At 39.9% G+C, this 21354-nt stretch overlaps 1 protein-coding gene across 2 annotated transcripts in view; it reads left to right on the forward strand.

The window, feature by feature from the left end:
• The first annotated feature begins 10569 nt into the window (after positions 1 to 10569).
• The window catches only part of WASHC3 (WASH complex subunit 3), a 58669-nt gene continuing 47884 nt past the window's right edge, over positions 10570 to 21354 (forward strand). The window contains exons 1-2 of one of the 2 annotated variants that reach the window (XM_047788175.1): positions 10570 to 10782; positions 11347 to 11445. In XM_047788175.1, coding sequence (XP_047644131.1) covers positions 10732 to 10782; positions 11347 to 11445 — 150 coding nt within the window. In that variant the 5' untranslated portion in view covers positions 10570 to 10731. The remainder of the gene's footprint in view (positions 10783 to 11346; positions 11446 to 21354) is intronic. The other variant, XM_047788174.1, reaches the window with a different exon arrangement.

Below are 21354 nucleotides of genomic sequence, written 5' to 3' on the forward strand. Positions count from 1 at the left end.
AACTTCCAATTTAGTTATTTAATACATTAAAATATTATTACCACTTATTAGAAGGAGTTTCTTTTACCCCTTCATAAGCAGATTTTGAATTTAAGGCAAGGGTGAAGGAATTTTGACATGGTTCCCATTAACAGTCTCTTTGATGGGAAGAGGACCCTAAAAGCATTAAGATAGGCCAAAGAATTCGTAAGAATTTGTCATTATAGGAGTTCCGTCATGGCGCAGCAGAAATAAATCTGACTAGGAACCATGAGGGTGCGGATTCAATCCCTGACCTTGCTCAGTGGGTTAAGGATCTGTGTTACTGTGAGCTGTGGTGTAGGTCACAGATGCGGCTTGGATCCTGCATTGCTCTTGCTGTGGTGTAGGCTGGCAGTTATAGCTCCGATTTGACCCCTAGCCTGGGAACTTCCAAAAGCCACAGATGTGGCCCTAAAAAGCAAAAAAATAAAATAATAAATAAATGAGACCAAATTAAACCTAAAAGTTTTGCACACCAAAGGAGACCATTAACAAAACAAAAGGACAGAATGGGGAAAAAATGTACAAAGCAACCAACAAGGAATTAATCTCCAAAATATACAAACATTCCAAACTGCTTTATATCAAAAAAACAAGAAACCCAATTAAAAAATGGTCAGAATGGAGTTCCCGCTGTGGCTTAGTGGTAATGAACCTCGCTAGTATCCATAAGGATGTAGGTTTGATCCCTGGCTTTGCCCAGCAGGTTAAGGATCCGGCATTGCCATGAGCTGCAGTGTAGGTCGCAGATGCAGCGGGGATGTGGTGTGGCTGCAGCTGTGGCGTAGGCCGACACCACAGTGTGTGGGAACTTCCAAATGCCGCAGGTGTGACCCTAAAAAGACAAAAAAAAAAAAAGATCTAAACAGACATTTCTGAAAGAAGTCAGACAGATGGCCCGGAAGCACATGAAAAGGTGCTCAACATAACTGATTATTTGAGAAGTACAAACCAAAACTGCAATGAGCTCTTACCTCGTACCAGTCAAAATAGCCATCCTCGAAAAGTCCACATAATAAATACTGGAGAGAGTGTGGAGAAAAAGGAATGCTTCTACACTGTGGGAATGTAAGCTGGTGCAACCACTATGGAGAACAGTATAGAGGTTCCTTAAAAAACTAATTATGTAACTACTATATGATCCAGCAATCCCCACTCCTGGGCTTATACCTGGAGAAAACCATAATTCAAAATGTACATGCACCTCAGTGTTCATTGCAGCACTATTTAAAATAGCCAAGATATGGAAGCAACCTAAATGTCCATTGACAGAGGATTGGATGAAGATCTGGTACATATATACAATGGGATGTTACTGAGCCATAAAAAAAATAAGAAATAATGCCATTTGCAGCAACATGGATGGACCTAGGAATTCTCGTACTAAGTGAAGTCGGAGAACGACAACGTGAAATCACTCATATGTGGAATCTAATAGAAATGATACAATAGAATTTAAATTTATAAAGGAGAAACAGAATCAAAGATTTTGAAACCAAACTTTTATTTACCAAAGGGAAGATGTGGGAGTGAGGGGACAGGAGGGATAAATTATGAGGTTGGGGTTGATATATACACAGTACTACATACAGAATAGGCAGGTAACAGTGACCTACTTCATAGAACAGGGAAATTTACTCAGTACTGTGTGGTAATTTATATGGGAAAAGAATCTGAAAAGGAATGGATATATATATATATGTGTATAGCTGAGTTACTTTTCTGTATCCCTGAAATCAATACAACTTTGTATGTCGACTATACTCTAATAAATTTTAATTTATTTCAAAAAATAAAGTATAATCTATCTCAAAAATGGTGGTTATTAATTATTTGTAAATTAATAAGATGACTCTAAGACATTCTCAAGAAATGAGATGTCTTTACCTCTTAGTTTCAGTAGTGGTATATATTTTATCCTGAGTAAGCACTGAGAATTCTCACCTTCTGTTTCTTTAGATCTTGCGTATAGGCTATCTGACCATTTTCTAACTTATGGTTTTTTTTGTTAAACTTAAATATGTTCAATTACTTTAAATGGTATGATATTCTTTTTCCTTAGTAAACTTTGTTCTTAGTAAACTATGTTTTTTTCTTTTTAAAAAACTTTTGTTGACATAGACTTTTTTTGTGTGTTTTTAGAGCCGCACTCACAGCATATGAAGGTTCCCAGGCTAGGGGTTGAATCAGAGCTGTAGCTGCCAGCCTAACAGCCTAGGCCCCAGCCACAGCCACAGCCACGCCAGATTCTAGCTGTGTCTTCGACCTGCACCACAGCCCACAGCAATGCCAGATCCTTAACCCACTGAGCAAGGGCAGGGATCGAACCTGCGTCCTCATGGATACTAGTCAGATTTCGTTTCCACTGAGCCACAACAGGAACTCTGTAAACTATGTTTAAATTAGACTAAGATAGGAGGAAATGTTTAATGGGGAATTAATTATTGGTCATCCCTTCTCATTCCTGATAAATAATATGAGAATTGATTGTGTGTGTGTGTCCCCTAGTTTTAGCTTTTCCATGTTTGTTTATAAATATGTCTAAGAGGTTTTTCTTCTGTTGAAATTAAGTTTTCCTCAGGATTGCTTCATTTACAAACACTGTAGAAAAAAAAAAAGTTGTGCTTATATTCTGAAACTTGTATTTAGGACTGTTGAAGCAGAAATTAGGATATCACAAATCTGCAAGATGTCAGGACTAAATCCTACTTGTTCAAGCTGATGGGATCATAAGTCTCATTTTATTTTTATGATTTGGCTTGTATGTTGTGAATATTTCAATGTCTCTTCCATGCCAAAAAACACAAAATCGCACACCCATGCTCTCCAATTTGTTTCTTACTTTGGTAATTTGTGACTGCATATTGACACTGACCTAGAAATATTCCTGTTGCTGTTTTAAATCTCATGTCAGTGGAGAAGAAATTGAAATCTGGTTTGCACATTTGGGTCTGGGTTTTTGTAGTTGTCCAAAACCTGACATTATCCCAGAAATGCTGATTGGGAAGTTATGAGACAGTATTGTGCCCAAGACTAATTTCTGAAGAGAGAAAAAGTATTTGCTCCAAAATTTTCCCCATATTTTTCTGTGGCTCAAAAAGTTATACTGCATTTAACCCAACTTTAGACCATACCAGTAATACCCTTAGTTCTGGGTGCAAATAAGATTTTGAAAGTGAAAACGACCATTATGATGGTCCATAACCACACATTCCTGATGAGAGCTTGGTCAAGTCTTCAGAAGCAGCATTCTGTTCCAGTATATCTTTATCAAGCTGTTGGTGTTCTCAACAACAGGGATAGGAGAGAACACTCTGTTTCTTTAATCTAACACCTTGCTGATTCAAAAACATTCATTTTAAAAGGCATTGGAAAAGAATTTCCAAACAGCTAGCATACGTTTCTAATTATACACTTAAAGAAATACGCCATTTAAAACAGGTCGAAGTTTTCTTTTGTTATTATTATTAACATGACTTTATAGCAACCATTTGTTCACTAAGCACAGTAACACAACAAAACAATTGGGATATCAGCTTTGAGGATCTCATTTCACAAAAGGAAAACCCAATACACATTTGATGACATCTCTTACTCAAACTCGACATAACCAATTTCTTTTGCATGCATGGATGCAGACTTCATGGGAAATCAAAGGCATTGAATCTGCTTGCTGACTTTTTCAGCTGTTCTTTGAACTAACTTAGTAAAAACAATTGTTGCCCTTATGTAGGCTTAAGTTACATTTCTTTGGATGAGCTTATTCCTGCTTAACTTAGTCTTTGTTATATAGCTGTTTGCCTTCGCATCTAATTTTTAACAGAATACTCTACCTTGAAACTTGTAACATTTATATAAGCTTGTAAAATCCATACGAACAATGGTAAGGAAAAGGGGAGGCCACCAGGTTTCTCAGCCTTTGCAAACAATTTGAAAAACACAATAGATTTAAAGATGTATGAAATAAGCATTTCTTCCAACTGCAGTTTCAGTGCTGTAGTGAGTGCTTATTTCCTTCCTTTATAGTAAAAGACAATAAATGCTGCTGATCTCTTTGCTTCTAATGGTAAACACAAAACTTTGATCTTTCTTATAAACACAGCTGTTGTCATATCATGGGGCCAAATCCAGACAAGATTAGACTTTGGCCAAAATTAAGGTTAATCTCTGCAACCATCTCAAGAAGAGCTTTCTAATACTGTTTCAGGAAATCTCTATTTTTGAGACAGTATATAAAGGAAACAAGCCCCAGACAACTAACTAACCTCTTAAGTAAGCCAGAAGCAACTAGTGATAAATTATACCCCAATGATAAAGAAGGTAGACTTGTAGAAATAAATTAGTTCATTTTGGTTAATTTTTTACTTAGATTATAACTTTAAGAAATTAATTTCTTAGTTGACATTAAGGGTTTTGTTTGTTGGTTTGCTTTTTAGGCCTGCACCTACAGCATATGGAGTTTCCCCAGCTAGGGATCAAATTGGAGCTACAGCTCTTGACCTACACTACAGCCACAGCAATGCAGGATCCTTAACCCACTGAGCAAGGCCAGGGATTGAACCCACAACCTCATGTTTCCTAGTCGGATTCATTTCTGCTGTGCCATAACAGGAACTCTATAAGTTATTTTTTAAAGAACTTCTTTCTACCATCTTTTCTTACTTCAATGCTTCTTTGGTTAATTGCTAATTCCTTCTGTTCTAGTACTTATGAAAACTAGATGTTTATTACAGATAAAATAACATTTTTATCATAATTTTTGTATAATCACTTAGGTCACTTTCATTTCCAGCCTACCAAAAAAAAAAAAAAAAGTGGGATTTTTCCCATTAAGATTTAGACTCTGTGGAGTTCCTGTCGTGGCGCAGTGGTTAACGAACCCGACTAGGAACCATGAGGTTGCGGGTTTGATCCCTGCCCTTGCTCAGTAGGTTAATGATCCGGCGTTGCCGTGAGCTGTGGCGTAGGTCGCAGACGCGGCTCGGATCCCGCGTTGCTGTGGCTCTGGCGTAGGCTGGCGGCTACAGCTCCGATTAGACCCCTAGCCTGGGAACCTCCCATATGCCGCAGGAGCAGCCCAAGAAATGGCAAAAAGACAAAAAAAAAAAAAAAGATTTAGACTCTGAAATGTAAAATACTTTGCCAGATGTTCTGTAGCTGATTCTCCTGCAAGTTGGACACAGGTGCTTCAAGTTGTGTTGTGAGCAGCTAAGGCTGCATTCCTCTCCAAATTAGTATACCAAGGGAAACATCCGTGGAAGCATCTTTCACTTGAAATCTATAGAGCACCTAAAAAGATATCCCTGGCACTTGATTTTGAGCGAGTACAGGACCTAACCATATCTATAGCTGCTTTGGGGGTCTCATCCCATCCTTGGCTTACCCCACAAACACATTAAGCTCCAAACCCCTGGAGCAGTCCTGGAATTCTGTTAGTGTTTTTGATCAATTCCCTTCTTCATCATTCCACCCACCTACCACGGTAACTAAGATATGTTCAGATGTATTTATAATCTTTACAAAACCCTGAGTCATTTCTTCCCAACCTGTTGATGGCAAATAACTGGAAGGATATGAAATTATTGGAAAGGTTTCTCAATATTCATTTTACCACTATCAAAAGACTTTTTTTCCTTTGAATCCATGAACTACTGTGATCCTGAGATAACATAGCTCCATATCAAACTGCACACATAATTCAAGCAATGTGGACCCAGGTGTCCTGCCATTCCTCACTTCCTCTCCCAAGCACCATTAACAGGTAGTGGAGGAATGAGCCTGCCAATGGACCCTTCCCTCTAGTTCAAAGAGAATAGCTTTTGAAGATCTCATTCATTGGTTTTGAGAAGGTTTAAAAGTTCCCAGATATGTCAGGATGTGCCTGTCATCTTGATATCTTGTGACCCTAGGTTGGCTCCAGAGTTCAGATGAAAGCCAGAATACTTCAATTATTCCTGTCTATGTAATATGTTAAGAGGCAAGATTTTCTAAGGCAGGATATATTTCCAGAAGCTGGCCTGGAAAAGAAAAGGGAGTGAAATACTGTCTTTGCATGAAAATTTGGCATTTTAAGGTGGATTTCCCAATATGGTTAACCCACTTCCTTTTAATATTCCCATTTTAAATCCTCAACAATGTGAAGGTATTCATTCAATGAATGTTAAATATTGAGCCACAATTATCTGGAGTCCCTCAAAAACTTTTTTTTCTATTAAAAAGGGCTTTTCATTCTGGAAAATATTGTGAACCACTTTCCTAGACTGACTGGCTCATACCTTCTGGCCCAGTCATTTTTTTAAAGGGTAATAGAAAAAATTATAATATGATCATTTTGAATTCTAGAAACAAGGCTACAGAAGGAAATGTTGATATTGAATTTACACAGTAGTTTTAAGTGGTTTTATGAGGTTGTGATTCAAAATAACCTGACTAATTTAAGGAGTCCAGATGCTGAGTCATTTACTGAAATAGCCAAAGGAGGTTAACTAGAAGCACTGATAGTGGCTGCTTTAAAAAAATAAATAAATAAATTGAAAGGGTTATTTCATCAAGAGGACAGAGTACCATAGAAGGCATACAAAGCTAATGCATACCTCATGTATACCCCACCACTGGGGAAAAAAATCAGACCTAGTGAATTCAAGACAAAATACCTTGGCTCTATAAACATGGTAATGGTGTTTTTTTGTTTTTTGTTTTTGGGGTTTTTTTTTTGTTTTTTGTTTTTTTGTTTTTTGCTTTGCTTTTTAGGGCCTCATCTGCGTTAGTTAACCACTGGGCCACAAAGAGAACTCCAAAGAAGACTGATAATGGGTGACATTTTTCCTTCCTATGCTTTTCTCTTTACACTTCCCTTAATAAATATTTCACTTTTGTAATACATTCTTAACCTAAAAATAAACAGATATCACCATGTGCATGGCTCTGTAATGGGTATAAAGGAATATAAAGAAATGGAAACTGGCCTCTGACCTCAAAGAAATTACAAAGTGGTTGGCAATACCACATGATCACAAAAAGATAAAGGTCTCAAGTGAGAGATGAAAGCAAGAAGCTTTAGGAGTTCATACCGTGGCACAATAGGTTAAGGATCCAGTGTTGTCTCTGAGGAGGCAGGGGTTTGATCTCAGGCAGGCACAGTGGGATAAGGATCTGGCATTGCAGCAGCTGTGGTGTAGGCTGCAGCTGCAGTTCATATTTGATCCCTGACCCAGGAAATTCCATATATTGCAGGTGTCACACACATACACACACAAAGGCAAAAGAGATTAAAAGAGGAGAAATGGCAGTTAAGAAGACACTTGGATTTGACGGAAACTTGTTTCCTCTGAAGTGGGGTGCAGTGTATTAGGGGTTATTAAAACAGGAGGTTTGATTGAGAGTCTGGATGAGGAATTATTTAGATCCTCCCTCCCAAATACCTTCTCTGTGGTTTGCATAGCCAGGCAACCACTCCTTCCCCTTTGATCAGTTTTTAAAAATTTTATTTATTTATTTATTTATTTATTTATTTTGGCCACACTGGTGGCATAAGGAAGTTCTCTGGCCAGGGATTGAATCCCAGTGGCAGCTGCAACCTATGCCACAGCTGTAGCAATGCCGGATCTTTAACCCACTGTCCCAGGCTGGGGATCAAATCCACAATGCCCCAGAGACAATAACCAGATCCACTGTGCCACCGGAGGAACTCCTGATCGCTTCTTGAGAAATTGAATGAGACTCTAAACCCAGGAGGTTTTTTTTATTTTTTTATTTTTTATTATTATTATTATTGCTTTTTAGGGCTGCACTTGCAACATATGGAGGTTCCCAGGCTAGGGGTCTAATCAGAGCTACAGCTGCTGGCCTACACCACAGCCACAGCAATGCCAGATCCGAGCCATGTGTGCGACCTACACCACAGTTCACGGCAACGCCAGATCCTTAACCCACTGACCGAGGCCAAGGATCAAACCCAAAACCTCATGGTTCCTAGTGTCTGCTATGCCAAGACGGAAGCTCCTCGTGCTGAAACTATAGAGGGCTGTGGCTGAAGGCTACAGACTGAAAGGTGAGTGTTCTGTTTTCTTTCTTTCTTTCTTTCTTTCTTTCTTCTTGGCTTTCTTTCTTTCTTTCTTTCTTCTTTCTTTCTTTCTTCTTTCTTTCTTTCTTTTCGGTTTCTTTCTTTCTTTCTTTCTTTCTTTCTTTCTTTCTTCTTTCTTTCTGTCTTCTTTCTTTCTTGAGTGTTTTGGCCAAATGGCATGCAGAAGCTCCCAGGCCATCAACTGAACCCATGCCACAGCAGTGACTTGAGCCACAGAAGTGACATGCAAGATCCTTCACCCACTGTGCCACAAGGGAATTCTGAGAGTTCTTTTTTTCTAGATTCTATAAACTGTGTTTGTAGCTTTATTCATCAAAGGGACAATTATTAACTATATTTTCTTATTTTCTCTATTCCTGGAGCTCTGGCATTTGTGGCCTTATAGACTCTGGGAAAGACTACACCTCCCAAGACTAGCTAGTCCAAAGACAGTCCAACAATTTACTTGGAAGTGTGTTTTTCATATGCAACCCAACCGATCACAGCCCTTACCCCTAACCATCTCCTTATCTAAACTCTCATTCCCTAAGCCAACATTTCCCCTGCCCTAAATCAACCCAGAGCCAGGCACAGACAGCAGAGAGAGCTCCTGTGCCCCAAAGCCACTGGAATCATTCACACCAGCCAGTCTTCACCTGTTTCTCCTGCCCTGCTTGCCTTTCCCACAGAAATCCCAAAAAAGGATATGGCCTAGGCTTTCATCTCGTTCCTGCTTCTGTCCCTTCTAACTAAAATCTGGCATTCCCTTTTGGCCCTGTGTGACATGGCACCCCCTTCTCTTGGGAAATGTAAGTAGCACATTCTTTCAATGGTATCAACCTTTCTGTCATCATTCAGCCATCTCCATAAATTAAAGTCTGTGGGGACAAATGCAACAGAAGGAACTTTCCCCAACCCCCTTAACGAAAGCAAGCTTTCTTAGTCCCTAGGCTTTGTGCTCTTTTATTGGGGACCTCCTGCCCCCCAACTGTAAATATCTCAGATCTCTTCTCGTGAGGTTACCCCACTTTTGTGGAGGAATCCAGTCTCTCCTGCTTAGAAAAGCCTACAACCCAACTTTCTGAGTGAAACTAGGAAAGCCACAATTAAAAGAAGGAGCCTGAAACAATGGATTCTTAACTAGGCTAGATTATAACTAGCTTGGGATGAATAACTAGGCTAGAATGCCTTCACTTAACCAAGCCCCAATAGATGATGTGTATCACTCCTGAGGTATGGGGGAAGAGGGACAAGAGACACATTTATTTTCCCACTATTCTGAACCAACACTATACCCCTCTAACTGTTCATTCTGAAACAAATGAGGGAAAAAAAAAAAGAAAAGAAAAATAGGAACTCAATGCTAATGATTTCCCTCAACTAAGAACCAATTCATGAAGAAATTAAATAAGTGATTTTCTAGTTACAGGCTCTGAAAATATAACTATTATTTTTGTTTTTGCTTTTTAGGGCCACACTGTGGCATATGGAGGTTCCCAGGCTAGGAGCTACAGCTGCCAGCCTACACCACAGCCACAGCAACACCAGACCCAAGCACATCTGTGACCTACACCACAGCTCACAGCAACACTGGATCCTTAAGCCACTGAGCGAGGATCGAACCCACAACCTCATGGTTCCTAGTCCCGGATTCGTTTCCACTGCACCACAATGGGAACTCCTGAAAACATAACTACTGAAAAATGCTTTAAGACCTTTTAATTTAATAGATATGTTACATGCAGGTGGGATTCATGGACTCTGCCTTTTGAAATCAGTATTCGTTACAATTTACTTGTTTTGTCTCCAAAATTCACTACAGTAATTGAAATCTGGTAATCCATTTCCAATGAGAGAAGGCCTGGAGAAAGGACACGGGTATTTCAGAGGATTTCAGGAAGACGACCAAGACTTCTAGCTATAGATTGTTTTTTAACAGCCCTGGAAATTCAGTTATTATGTTGTGAGTGGCACTGCCTTCAGGAGCTATGGAAGAGTATCATCAAGAATCCTAGGAGGCAATGAGAAAGTCCCACTCTTCCGTTAACTAGAATTATATCTCACAGAATTATACTTGTCTTTTCTTCTTTTAAGAAACCAAACCACTTTGGAGAATTTCTGTTAATTGGCCAATTTTAGATAAGTTAATATTTTTAGAGTTCTATAGATACATATGCTCAACCTGATTAAATTAGGGCCCAGGGGTCAATCTGGCACTTAGTATGTTAAAAATAACAACAAAAACAAACTATATATATTTATTTATTTATTTATTAACGAATGCCTCAGCTGCCTTATACAAGAGACAACACTAAGCAGAGGGATAACCTCAAACAGTCGGGATGCTTTACTTTTCCCCGCCCCATTTTTAAAATCTTGCGAGAAGAGAATTTCACCCTTTCTAGACTCGGCGCTCTTCGTCCGACGTCACAATCCGGAACTAAAACTACCAATCCCAGAATGCCTTGCGAAGGGGTGGGCTCTCCGGAAGCCGCCGAGTGATTGGCGAGAGGAGGCGTTTCCTTCCGGCGGGAAGAACCCGGGAGGTGGGGACTGGGGGGAGGTGTTCGTAAGCTATTACCGGGTTGGGCTGGCCTGGTCGGGGAGGGGTGTGTGGGTGAACCCTGTGTCCCGTACCCGCTGAGGAGATGGATGAGGATGGGCTTCCTCTCATGGGGTCAGGCATAGACCTGACTAAGGTTTGTAAAAGATGGAGTTGAACTCAGGTGACCTGGGAGGAGGATGGGGAAGGGACGCCGGGTTCCCAGGGAGACCCCATCTCTCTAAGCCCAACGCTGTCCTAGGCCTGTCTCATCTCTCTCCGGAGGGAGAGTCCCAGAGTTTGCCCTTTAAAGAGGTCCCTCCTGAGGTAAGGAAGGGCGGGGGCAGTGTAGTGTACCTCTCCCGGGCTTCGCTTCCCAGGTCACGAGTCCCTGTCCTCAAGGGTGAACCACTGGCGACACGGGCCAGTTCCGATTTCTAACCCTACCTCTTTTATTCGGCCCTTAAGGTTTTCGTGTGTTTACGTGTTGCCTATACCTGCGGAAGTTCGCTCTTGTGAATCCAGAGCCCTTTCTCAAACTTTGCAGCGTCTGTCATCTTTGAACACCCCACCCCCACAGGTTAGGAAAACAAGTTAATGACTATTGGCAGTACTTCCAGTAACTCATATCACACAGAGAAACGCCCCATTATTAATATCGAGGGGATTGCACGGTGTACCTTCCTCCTGTACGGATCATGTTTATTTTTACGCAACACAGGTGCCAGCTATTCAACAGAAAAGAACGGTGGCATTTCTAAACCAATTTGTGGTGCACACTGTACAGTTCCTCAACCGCTTTTCTACAGTTTGTGAGGAGGTAGGTCCAGTGGTGTTGGTCTAATGTGTAGCCCAGATATCACCTCGCACTTTTGAAGGTAGCAAAGGACTAAAACAAGATTTACAGTCTGTGTATTCATATACCGTGACCTCTTCTCGCCCAATTATTATGTTAATATACCTTAAATCCTCTTTGGTTCTATTACCATCTTCCTGCAGCCCATCTCTGCTGAATTAAACTTCTGAGACTTTTGTGAAGCAGTTCAGTAAGGCTTATTGTAATTGAAGATAATAATTGTATTTCACAGTTAAAGACATTTTTTATTTTGAAATTGGTTATGTTTCTCCTACCTCAAAGATTTACGTTTTAGGTGTACATTATTTTACATTGCTTGATCCAAAAGATGATTGAGGAGGTAGCCTAGAAATGTAACTTTGGCATCAAATATCATCATGGAAATAAAAATAAAAATACGGAGTTCCCTGGTGGTGCAGTGGGTTAAGGATCAGGCCTTGTCACTGCTGTGGCTCATGTTTGATCCCTGGCTCTGGAACTTTTTCATGCCAGAGGTGAGGCCAAAAAAAAATAATAAATAAAATACTTTGTGCATATGACTTGTGAAGTAAGGATCAAGTAGCTCAGTTACAGATTAGGTACCAGATCTAGGGACGACTCTGTCTTATAAAAAGCCAAAAAAGAGAATGGGTTGAAATTAGGTTTAAGAAGGAAGAAAGAGGACAAGGAAATAGAACAACATTGTTCTGAAACCAAAAGGTGGTGTTTTTGCTCAGTTTTCTTTACTTCTTGAGGATTACGTCAAAACCTAGGGCCCCATTTTGGTGTCATGAACCACCTGAGTGCTGAAGTTACTGTTCACCCTTTGACTGAGTATCCTCCCCAGTCAAATCCTTGAAGAGAAACTGTTCTTGTAGAGGAATTGTTGCTGCCTGAAAGGTGTAAGAGTCAAGATTGTTGTCATTGGGAACAGGATACACATATACACTTTAATGTTAAAGAAAATCCCCCCATTGGTATCATGGTATTTCTCTATGCTTGCAAATTCTACTTTCCAAAAGTTCAGTGACCACTTAAAGCTAAATACGCTTTTAGGGATGATTTAAACAGAAATTAAAATGATTTCATTAAGAAGTCAAGGTCTGGAGTTCCCTTGGGGCACAGCAATTTAAGGATCTGGTACTGTCACTGCAGTGGCTTGTGGCGCTGCTGCGGCATGGGTTTAATCCCTGAAAAAAAAAAAAAAAATCAAGGCCTGCTTCATGAAATACCGTGGAGAATACCTAGAGACTTCCCAGTCCTAGCCAGTCTCCTACTTTTTGTACAATATGTGATGTATCTCCATTCCAGTTGCATTTTGATTGACACAATAAAAATGTTTCCAAGAAGTTAACTAGTAAATACCAAATTTTGTCAGTTGAATTATTAACTTGTGCTTGTGAAGCTACTGTAAAAATCTTATTAATTTTTGAAAATCAAATAAACCCACCTCCCCCAAAAAAAAAGAGAAAAGAGGAAAATGTGATAATCACAGCTGAGTCAATTAAACAATATTTAGTTTGTTATGTCTTATATATAACATAAGGTAGGGAATCAGCATATAGTTTTTGTTAGCTATGTTATTAATAAAAATTGCATGGAACCGGGAAAACTTTTCGTGTGTATAAGATTCCAGCTGTTCTTTTGTCTAGTTATCAAAATCACTTCTGCCTTCTCACTAAGACAAAAGAAATTGAAATATATGATAACTGATGGAGTAAGGGGCTCAAGTCAATATTTTTTTCATCTAACAGGCCCAGAGTCTAGGTGCTTGCTTCCTTGAACTTTGTATTATTCTGCTGCCTCTATAAATGGCGTATAGAACTGACTGACTAAAAAGCAGTAAGTCAAGGATTTAACCTTTCACTTGTTAAACCAAGGTAGTGTGGAGAAGTATCTGAAGAAAGGATATTAGCAGAGAAGTGCTCCATGGCCATAATTCTTATCACCAGGTTAAAAAACAACAACAGGGAGTTCCCGTCGTGGCTCAGTGGATAACGAATCCCACTAGGAACCATGAGGTTTTGGGTTCGATCCCTGGCCTTACTCAGCGGGTGAAGGATCTGGTGTTGCCGTGAGCTGTGGTATAGGTCGCAGACGCAGCTTGGATCCTGCGTTGCTGTGGCTCTGGTGTAGGCCGGCGGCTGCAGGTCCGATTCGACCCCTGGCCTGGGAACCTCCACATGCTGTGAGAGCAGCCCTAGAAAAGGCAAAAAGACAAAATAATAATAATAAATAATAAACAACAACAAAACAAGCAACAGACACATCTATAAAAGCAGCTTCCTTGAGCTGCCCTGAGGTAGGGGTAGCCTTGCACCTTTGTGGGGCCTGACAGTTTTCACTGTCTGAGGAGTGAGTGCTGTTTTCTGAAGACTAGATCAAATATAACCCTAATTGTCTTTTGTTTATTGGTTTGCTCATGCATTATCAAAGCCTCATGATTCATTCTTTCCCCTGTTGTGTTCCTCTCTCAACTCTCCGCCACAACCTTTGCAACTGTTTTGACTATATACTCCTTAGTTCTTCCTTGACCTCTAGAGAAGTTTGTTGACCACAAATTCATGAAATTGAAAGGTAGTTTATTGCCTTTTTCTCCTTAATGGATGATAATCTAGGGTTGGCTGTAACTTATTATTTACAATTCCTGTTTTAGCAGTTTGGATATTTATGTCAGTTGTAGACTTTTTACTTGGTGTGATGACATTATTTAATATTTATTGTGTGCTTATTGCGTGCTAGGCATTGTACTAAGTGCTTTATATGCGTTTAAATCATCATATCTCAGCCCTTTGAGAGAGGTCTAATTAGCTCTTTATTTTTTATTTAATTTATTTTTATTTTTAATTTTTTTGCTTTTTAGGGCCGCACCTGTGGCACATGGAGGTTCCCAGGCCAGGCGTCTAACGGAGCCACAGCAACGCCAGATCCGAGCTGTGTCCACGACCTACACCATAGCTTATGGCAACGCTGGATCCTTAACCCACTGATTGAGGCCAGGGATAGAACCTGCGTCCTCGTGGTTCCTAGTTGGATTCGTTTCCACTGCGCCACAATGGGAACTCCTAATTGTCTCTTTTGTAGAATTATAGAAACTGAAATGTAGAGAAGCTTAAATCATTTATTAATTCACTCACCATATATTTGAGTGCATAGTATTTCTGGCTGCAGTAGCCGCTCTAACTTGCCCACACTTAGACAGCTAGAAAGTAAAAGAACTGGAATTTCTACTCTGATCTATTAACTGGAAAAAACGAAACTGTCTCAGTCTCCTGTTATGTTGCACCATACGATCTGAAGAAGAGGCATGTTGACATCATTCTCAAGTGAGAGACAGCAGTGTCTTCTTTAGAGCTATTTTAAAATTTAGATTTGTATTCTCTTCTTTGCTATGCCACATCTATTTGATATAATGCCCTTTTTGATGTGAAAATTTCCAGATGTATAATATATACCCTTCAAACGTGAAGTGCCTTTTTCTCCCAAGTTAAGATCAGTATAGTTTTGCTTGTTTTTTTGTCTTGATTTTTTTTCCTTTTTTGACCACCCCACAGCATGTGGAGTTCCTGAGCTAGGTATCCCTTCCAAGCCACAGTTGAGACCTACGCCGCATCTGAGGCAGCAATGGGTCCTTTAACCCACTGTGCTGGCCCTGCGTGCTGGTGCAACAGAGACTTCCCTGACTCCATGGCGCTTCTGCAGGAACTCCTGTAGTTTTTTTTTTTTTTTTTTTTTTGTCTTCTGTCTTTTTGAGGGCTGCACCCTCGGCATATGGAGGTTCCAAGGCTAGGGGTCTAATTGGAGCTGCAGCTGCCAACCTACACCACAGCCACAGCCAAGCCAGATCCGAGCCGTGTCTGCAACCTATGCCACAGCTTACGGCAACGCCAGACCTTTAACCCGCTGAGTGAAGCCAGGGACCAAACCCTCAACCTCGTGGTTCCTAGTCAGATTCGTTTTTGCTGCACCACGATGGGAACTCTTGAAATGGTTGTTAATTTGTTAATGGTACCTATTAGACCCGTGGTCTTTCTTTAGGTAAGGCCTTAAATAAGAACCAAAACAACTATGTTTCTCTCAATAAAAATGAATCTCAGGGAGTTGCCATCCTCAGCGGAAGCAAATCTGACTAATATCCATGAGGACGCAGGTTCCATCCCTGGCCTCATTCAGTGGGTTAAGGATCCTGCGTTGCCATGAGCTGTGGTGTAGGTTGCAGGGGCAGCTTGGATCTGGCATGGCTGTGGCTGTGATGTAGGCCGGCAGCTGTAGCTCTAGTTTAACCCCTAGCTTAGGAACTTCCATATCCCTCAGGTGCAGCCCTGAAAAGCAAAAAATAAAAAATAAGTAAATGAATATATAAATAAAAACTTTTGTGGTACTAGGCTACGTTGACTAGAAGCAGGGCAGGAGAAAAGTTAGAATACAGAAAAAGCCAAGGATTTGAATCAGACCCAAGTTACAGAGTTTCTTACCATCATCTCTTCTTCCTTTACAAGTCCCCAGTAAGCATTTCTGTTCTGACCCTAATCAGCAAAATCTTTTGGTAGTCCACTGGGACTGCACATTTTAAATGGGGGGAGGTGAAGGACAATACCAGTTCTATGCATAGTGCAAGTAATACAGCAGAAATTTAACCTTATTGTGGATTTTAAAGGTACTCAACAGACTGGCCAGTCAGGTGTGTTATTTTTGACTCAGAATTGTCAAAATATGGCTAGAATACTAGAATAAAATGTTTCTTTTTAAACAAATCTTTAAGTACAGGCAGAAGTGCTGAGAATTTTTACATGACCTAAAAAAAGTTTACAGTGCTCATCTTCTACCTGCAATTTTTTAAGCCTACCATCAGACTTAACCTTCAGCCAAATAATGTTTTGCATAAAACCCTATTTACTGCTGCAACTTTTTCAACTGCTTTTATAACTTTTGCAACTGCTGGGCTTAAGTGTCAGATGAAGTTAGTAAAGCCATCAATTGTTTCCCTCTCTGGCTTCTAGGATGCATTTAACCCAAAGTGGTATACCAAGAGCTCTGATATTTTAAACCACTGCGTCTCTTTTAGGGAACTGGATGTACACAAACCTGAAATACCACAGTATTTTTGTTTCCACGTTCAACTATTAACTCCATACTCCTTCTTTTGTCTTCTTTTCCTCTTGAATAAAATGTGCTGCCTTAAGAATAGGTGAGTGATACATCATGAAGTTTTCAGCTTATCAACAAGCTAGTCCCTGTAAATCCTTATAAAGAGGATGGTAAATGGATAGGAAAGATTGTTAAATTTCTATTTGCTCTCTGCTGAAACTTTCAAAGGTGGGGACAGTTTCTGTTATTGATCATGTTATCTATAATATATCCATAGTCATATATACTTCAGAGTAGAGCTTCTTAAGTGGTTCCAGGGGACATCTGGCAGTGTTTAGAGATGTTTTTAACTGTCACAATTAGCGAGTTTTTGTGGCATTTAGTGGATAACATTTAGAGAGTCTGCTAAATATCCTGTAGTGCACCAGATATCCTGCAAAACAAAGAATTACACAGGCCAGATTATCAATAAAGCCAAGGTTGAGAAACCTATTTTATGGTGGTCGTAGGGGATTAGAAAGAAAATGCATAAGACATAAATATTTTAGAAAGGAGCTTCAGGAGTTCAGTGGTAGCTCAGTGAGTTAAGGATCTGGTATTGTCATTGCATTGGCCAGGGTCTCTGCTGTTGCACAGGTCAGTCTCTGGGCCAGGAGCTTCCACATGCCTCAGGCATGGCCACAAAAAAAGAGATGGAGGGAGGAAGGAAGAAGCTTCAGCAGCTCATAAATGAAGCCAGGTATATTTTGTCAAGTGACAATGGTCTAAAAAATACATATTTATGGGTGTTATAGCAGTAATTACATGGGAACAGTTTCAAAAACATTATGCTGGAGTTCCCATCATGGCACAGCGGAAATGAATCCGACTGGGAACCATGAGGTTGCGGGTTCGATCCCTGGCCTCGCTCAATGGGTTATGGATCCGGCATTGCCGTGAGCTGTGGTGTAGGTTGCAGATGCGGCTCAGATCCCACGTTGCTGTGGCTGCAGCGTAGGCCAGCAGTTGTAGCTCCGACTGGACCTCTAGCCTGGGAACCGCCATATGCTGCAGGTGTGGCCCTAAAAAAAAGACACACACACACACACAAAGACAAAAAAAATTATGCTGAATAATCTTTGAAAAGCAGAGATTCTTAATTGTGCTGAGGATCCTTTGGCACTTTAGTGAAATGAAATTAGTGTTTTTAAATGTATAAAATAAAGTGTACGATTACAAAAGAAACCAATTACATACTTTAAAACCTCAAAATTGTGACATTATATGTCACAACTGTCCTTTATTAAAGCATTAAATACTTATAACTTGTCCTTTATTAAAGCATTAGATTGTATATTTAATATTAGACTCCCCAAAACTAGCTCTAGAGAAGACAGATAATACCTTTATGGATAATTTAAAAAACACTGTTCATCCACAGCAAAGATCTTCCTTAACCAAGAAGAAGAACCTTTTGTCAATCTGATTTTGAGATCATTTGCATAGTGGTTCTAAACTTGGGATACATTAACTTGGATGGGGAAAATCATCTCTTTTTTTTACCTCTGATTTCAATTTCACATTTTCTTTAAATCTTGTCAACAAAAATCATAGTAGTATTAGGACCTAGGACTCTCAACAACCGAAAGCACAGTTTTTTTTAATTATTATTATTATTAAATTGCAGTTGTTTCAGGAGTTCCTGTCGTGGCTCAGCAGAAATAAACCCGACCAGTACCCATGAGGATGCATATTAGATTCCTGGCCTCTCTCAGTGGGTTAAGGATCTGACATTGCTGTGACTGTGGCCTAGGCCGGCAGCTACAGCTCCAATTCCATCCCTAGCCTGGGAACCTCCATATGCAGATGCAGCCCTAAAAAGACCAAATAATGAATAAATAATAAGTTACAGTTGTTTCAGACTTTTTTTTTTGGTATTTTTGTCTTTTCTAGGGCTGCTCCTGGGTCACATGGAAGTTCCTAGGCTAGGGGTCTAATTGGAGCTGTAGCTGCCAGCCACAGCCACAGCCACGGGATCCGAGCCATGTCTGCGACCCACACCACAGCTCATGGCAACGCTGGATCCCCAACCCACTGAGCAAGGCCAGGGATTGAACCCACAACCCCATGGTTTCCAGTTGGATTCGTTAACCACTGAGCCATGATGGGAACTCCTGTTTTGGACTTCTTATACTTCACTGTTACCATTGTTACTAGATATCAAGAATATTTAGATAAATTATTACAAGTTAAAATATATTGATGCTTAGATCAATGTCTTTCATATCTTACATGGATAAATCATTCATATAATCTTGTTTATTAAAAAAATAAGTTATTTCATGTTGGTTAGGTTTCGATAATAGTAGATGAAAGTAGATAAAATCAGTGCCAAAGCAAAAGATTGACATACCAGATGAATCTGCACCCCCTTAAAATTGAGAATTACTGCCCTAGGAAGTAAAAGTTTTTGTCTTACAATCCTCCTAGTCTTCCTTATCAACAAGTAGGTTTCCAAATAAACATTCCATCCTTTTTCCCTTATTTACTAAGACTTGTATTTCAATCCTTTGCCTATCCTGTATGAATATTTGAGGATAACTTATTATCTTACCCTGAAAGAATTTTAATACTTTTTTTTGTTTGTTTGTTTTTTCTTTTTGTCTTTTCTAGGGCCGCACCCGCGACATATGTAGGTTCCCAGACTAGGGGTCGAATTGGAGCTATAGCCGCCAGCCTTCACCAGAACCACAGCAATGCCAGATCTGAGCCGCGTCTGCGACCTACACCACAGCTCATGGCAATGCCAGATCCTTAACCCATTGAGCGAGACCAGAGATTGAACTCACAACTTCATGGTTCCTAGTTGAGTTCCTTAACAGCTGAGCCATGACAGGAGCGTCTAATACTTATTTTTTAATAATTCCAGATAAACAGCATCTGTTTTAGGAAATTTGATCATAAAAATCTGATTCTCAGTATTCAACACAGTAGCATCTTAATATTAGTGAAAAACAGATTGATCACTTACTAGCTTTGAATAACAAAAATTCTATCTATACAGTACTCAAGAATTTTCCGTCTTTTTTAAAAAAGTTAAACTCCATTTTTTTAGAGCACTTTTACATTCACAGCAAAACTGACCAGAAAATGTTAAGTTCCCATTTATTCCCTAACCCCGCCTCCCACCTCATATGCACAACTTGCCCCATCATCAATACCCCCCAGCAGTGTGTGCTGCATTTGTTACAGTCAGTCTGTTACCGTCTACATGGACATTAGCACCCTGAGCCTATGGCGTCCCACTTTAACAAGGGGAAATTCTTTCAAACATAGTATATAGAGTTGAAATGTTTGAGTTCATTTTATTTTATTTGTATAAAGACTCAGTTTTCTCATTGCTAAAACTGGCATTATAATAGTTCCTACTTCATAGAGTTGGTGAAGGTTTCAAATGATATGTTGCGTATACAGTGTAGCCCAGTAAAGTAAATGCTCAAATGTTTACAATGATGATTATTGCTTAAAAGTACATGCTTATATATATTAAAACAAATTAATTTTCAGTTCATGTTCTTGTTTCTTTTTCTGTGTTCACTTATTATAATCAAACCAGCATATGCAGCTCCGATTCTACCCCTAGTCTGGGAACCTCCATATGCCACGGGAGCGGCCCAAAGAAATAGCAAAAAAGACAAAAACAAAAACAAACAAACAAACAAAAAAAACTTAGCTTCGAATACCATTAAAACTAGATTCTAATGTTTTATTTTTAAATTACATCTTTGTATATATATCAAGATGCTCATGTTAAAAATAATGGTCAGAGTTCCCATCGTGGCTCAGAGGGTTAAGAACACTTGACATAGTGTCCGTGAGGATGTGGGTTTGATCTCTGGCCTTGCTCAGTAAGTTAAGGATCTGTCATTGCTGCAAGCTAGGTCTTCGATGTGGCTTGGATCTGGTATGCCATGGTCGTGGCATAGACTAGCAGCTGCAGCTGCAATTTGACCCTTAGCCCAGGAACTTCCATATGCTGCAGGTGTGGCTATGAAAAGGGAAAAAAAAAGTGTCTTGTGGAGTTCCTACTGTGGTGCAGTGGGTCAAGAATCTGACTGTTCAGGCTTGGGTCACTGCAGAGGCTTGGGTTCAATTCTGGCCCAGTGCAGTGGGTTAAAGGGTCCAGCATTGCAACAGTTGTGGCTCAGATTCAGTCCCTGGCCCGGGAACTTCCATATGCTGTGGGTGCAGCCTATAAAGAAGAAGAAGAAAAAAAAGTCTTGTGAAGAAGCACTAACTACTCTGTGGTTGCTTTCAGTTTTCTCCCCCTCTAAATGTGGGCAAAATGACCATTTCTTGGGCTGTTAAAATTCTTCTTATGAATTAGTATCTTGGCAATATCCCAGAAAGCAATCAGAATGCCTCACGTCTGTAGATGAGCCAGCTGCTCATTGACTATGTTACTGAATAGAATAATGTTTAGGATTATGGAGTTTTAAATAAATTCGTATGGATCATATAAGATGTTACTTATATTTGTGTGGGAGTATATAGTATGACTAATTGTACAGAATAGAGTTGGTAAGTTCTGGTTTGGTTTATCTTGGATTTCGATGGCATATTGATTTCTTTTGCTCTTTTAGTGTTCTAATTTCTCTCTCTCTCTCTCTCTCTTTTTCCCACTGCACCTGAGGCATGTGGAAGTTCCTGGGCTAGGGATCAAACCTGCACCACAGTTGTGACCTGCACCACAGGTGTGGCAATGCTGGATCCTTAACCTGCTGCACCACAAGGGAACTTCCTCTCTTAGTTTAAATTCTTTCCATT

This window comes from Phacochoerus africanus, chromosome 7 (genome assembly GCF_016906955.1).
Source record: "Phacochoerus africanus isolate WHEZ1 chromosome 7, ROS_Pafr_v1, whole genome shotgun sequence".
Classification (NCBI taxonomy): domain Eukaryota; kingdom Metazoa; phylum Chordata; class Mammalia; order Artiodactyla; family Suidae; genus Phacochoerus; species Phacochoerus africanus.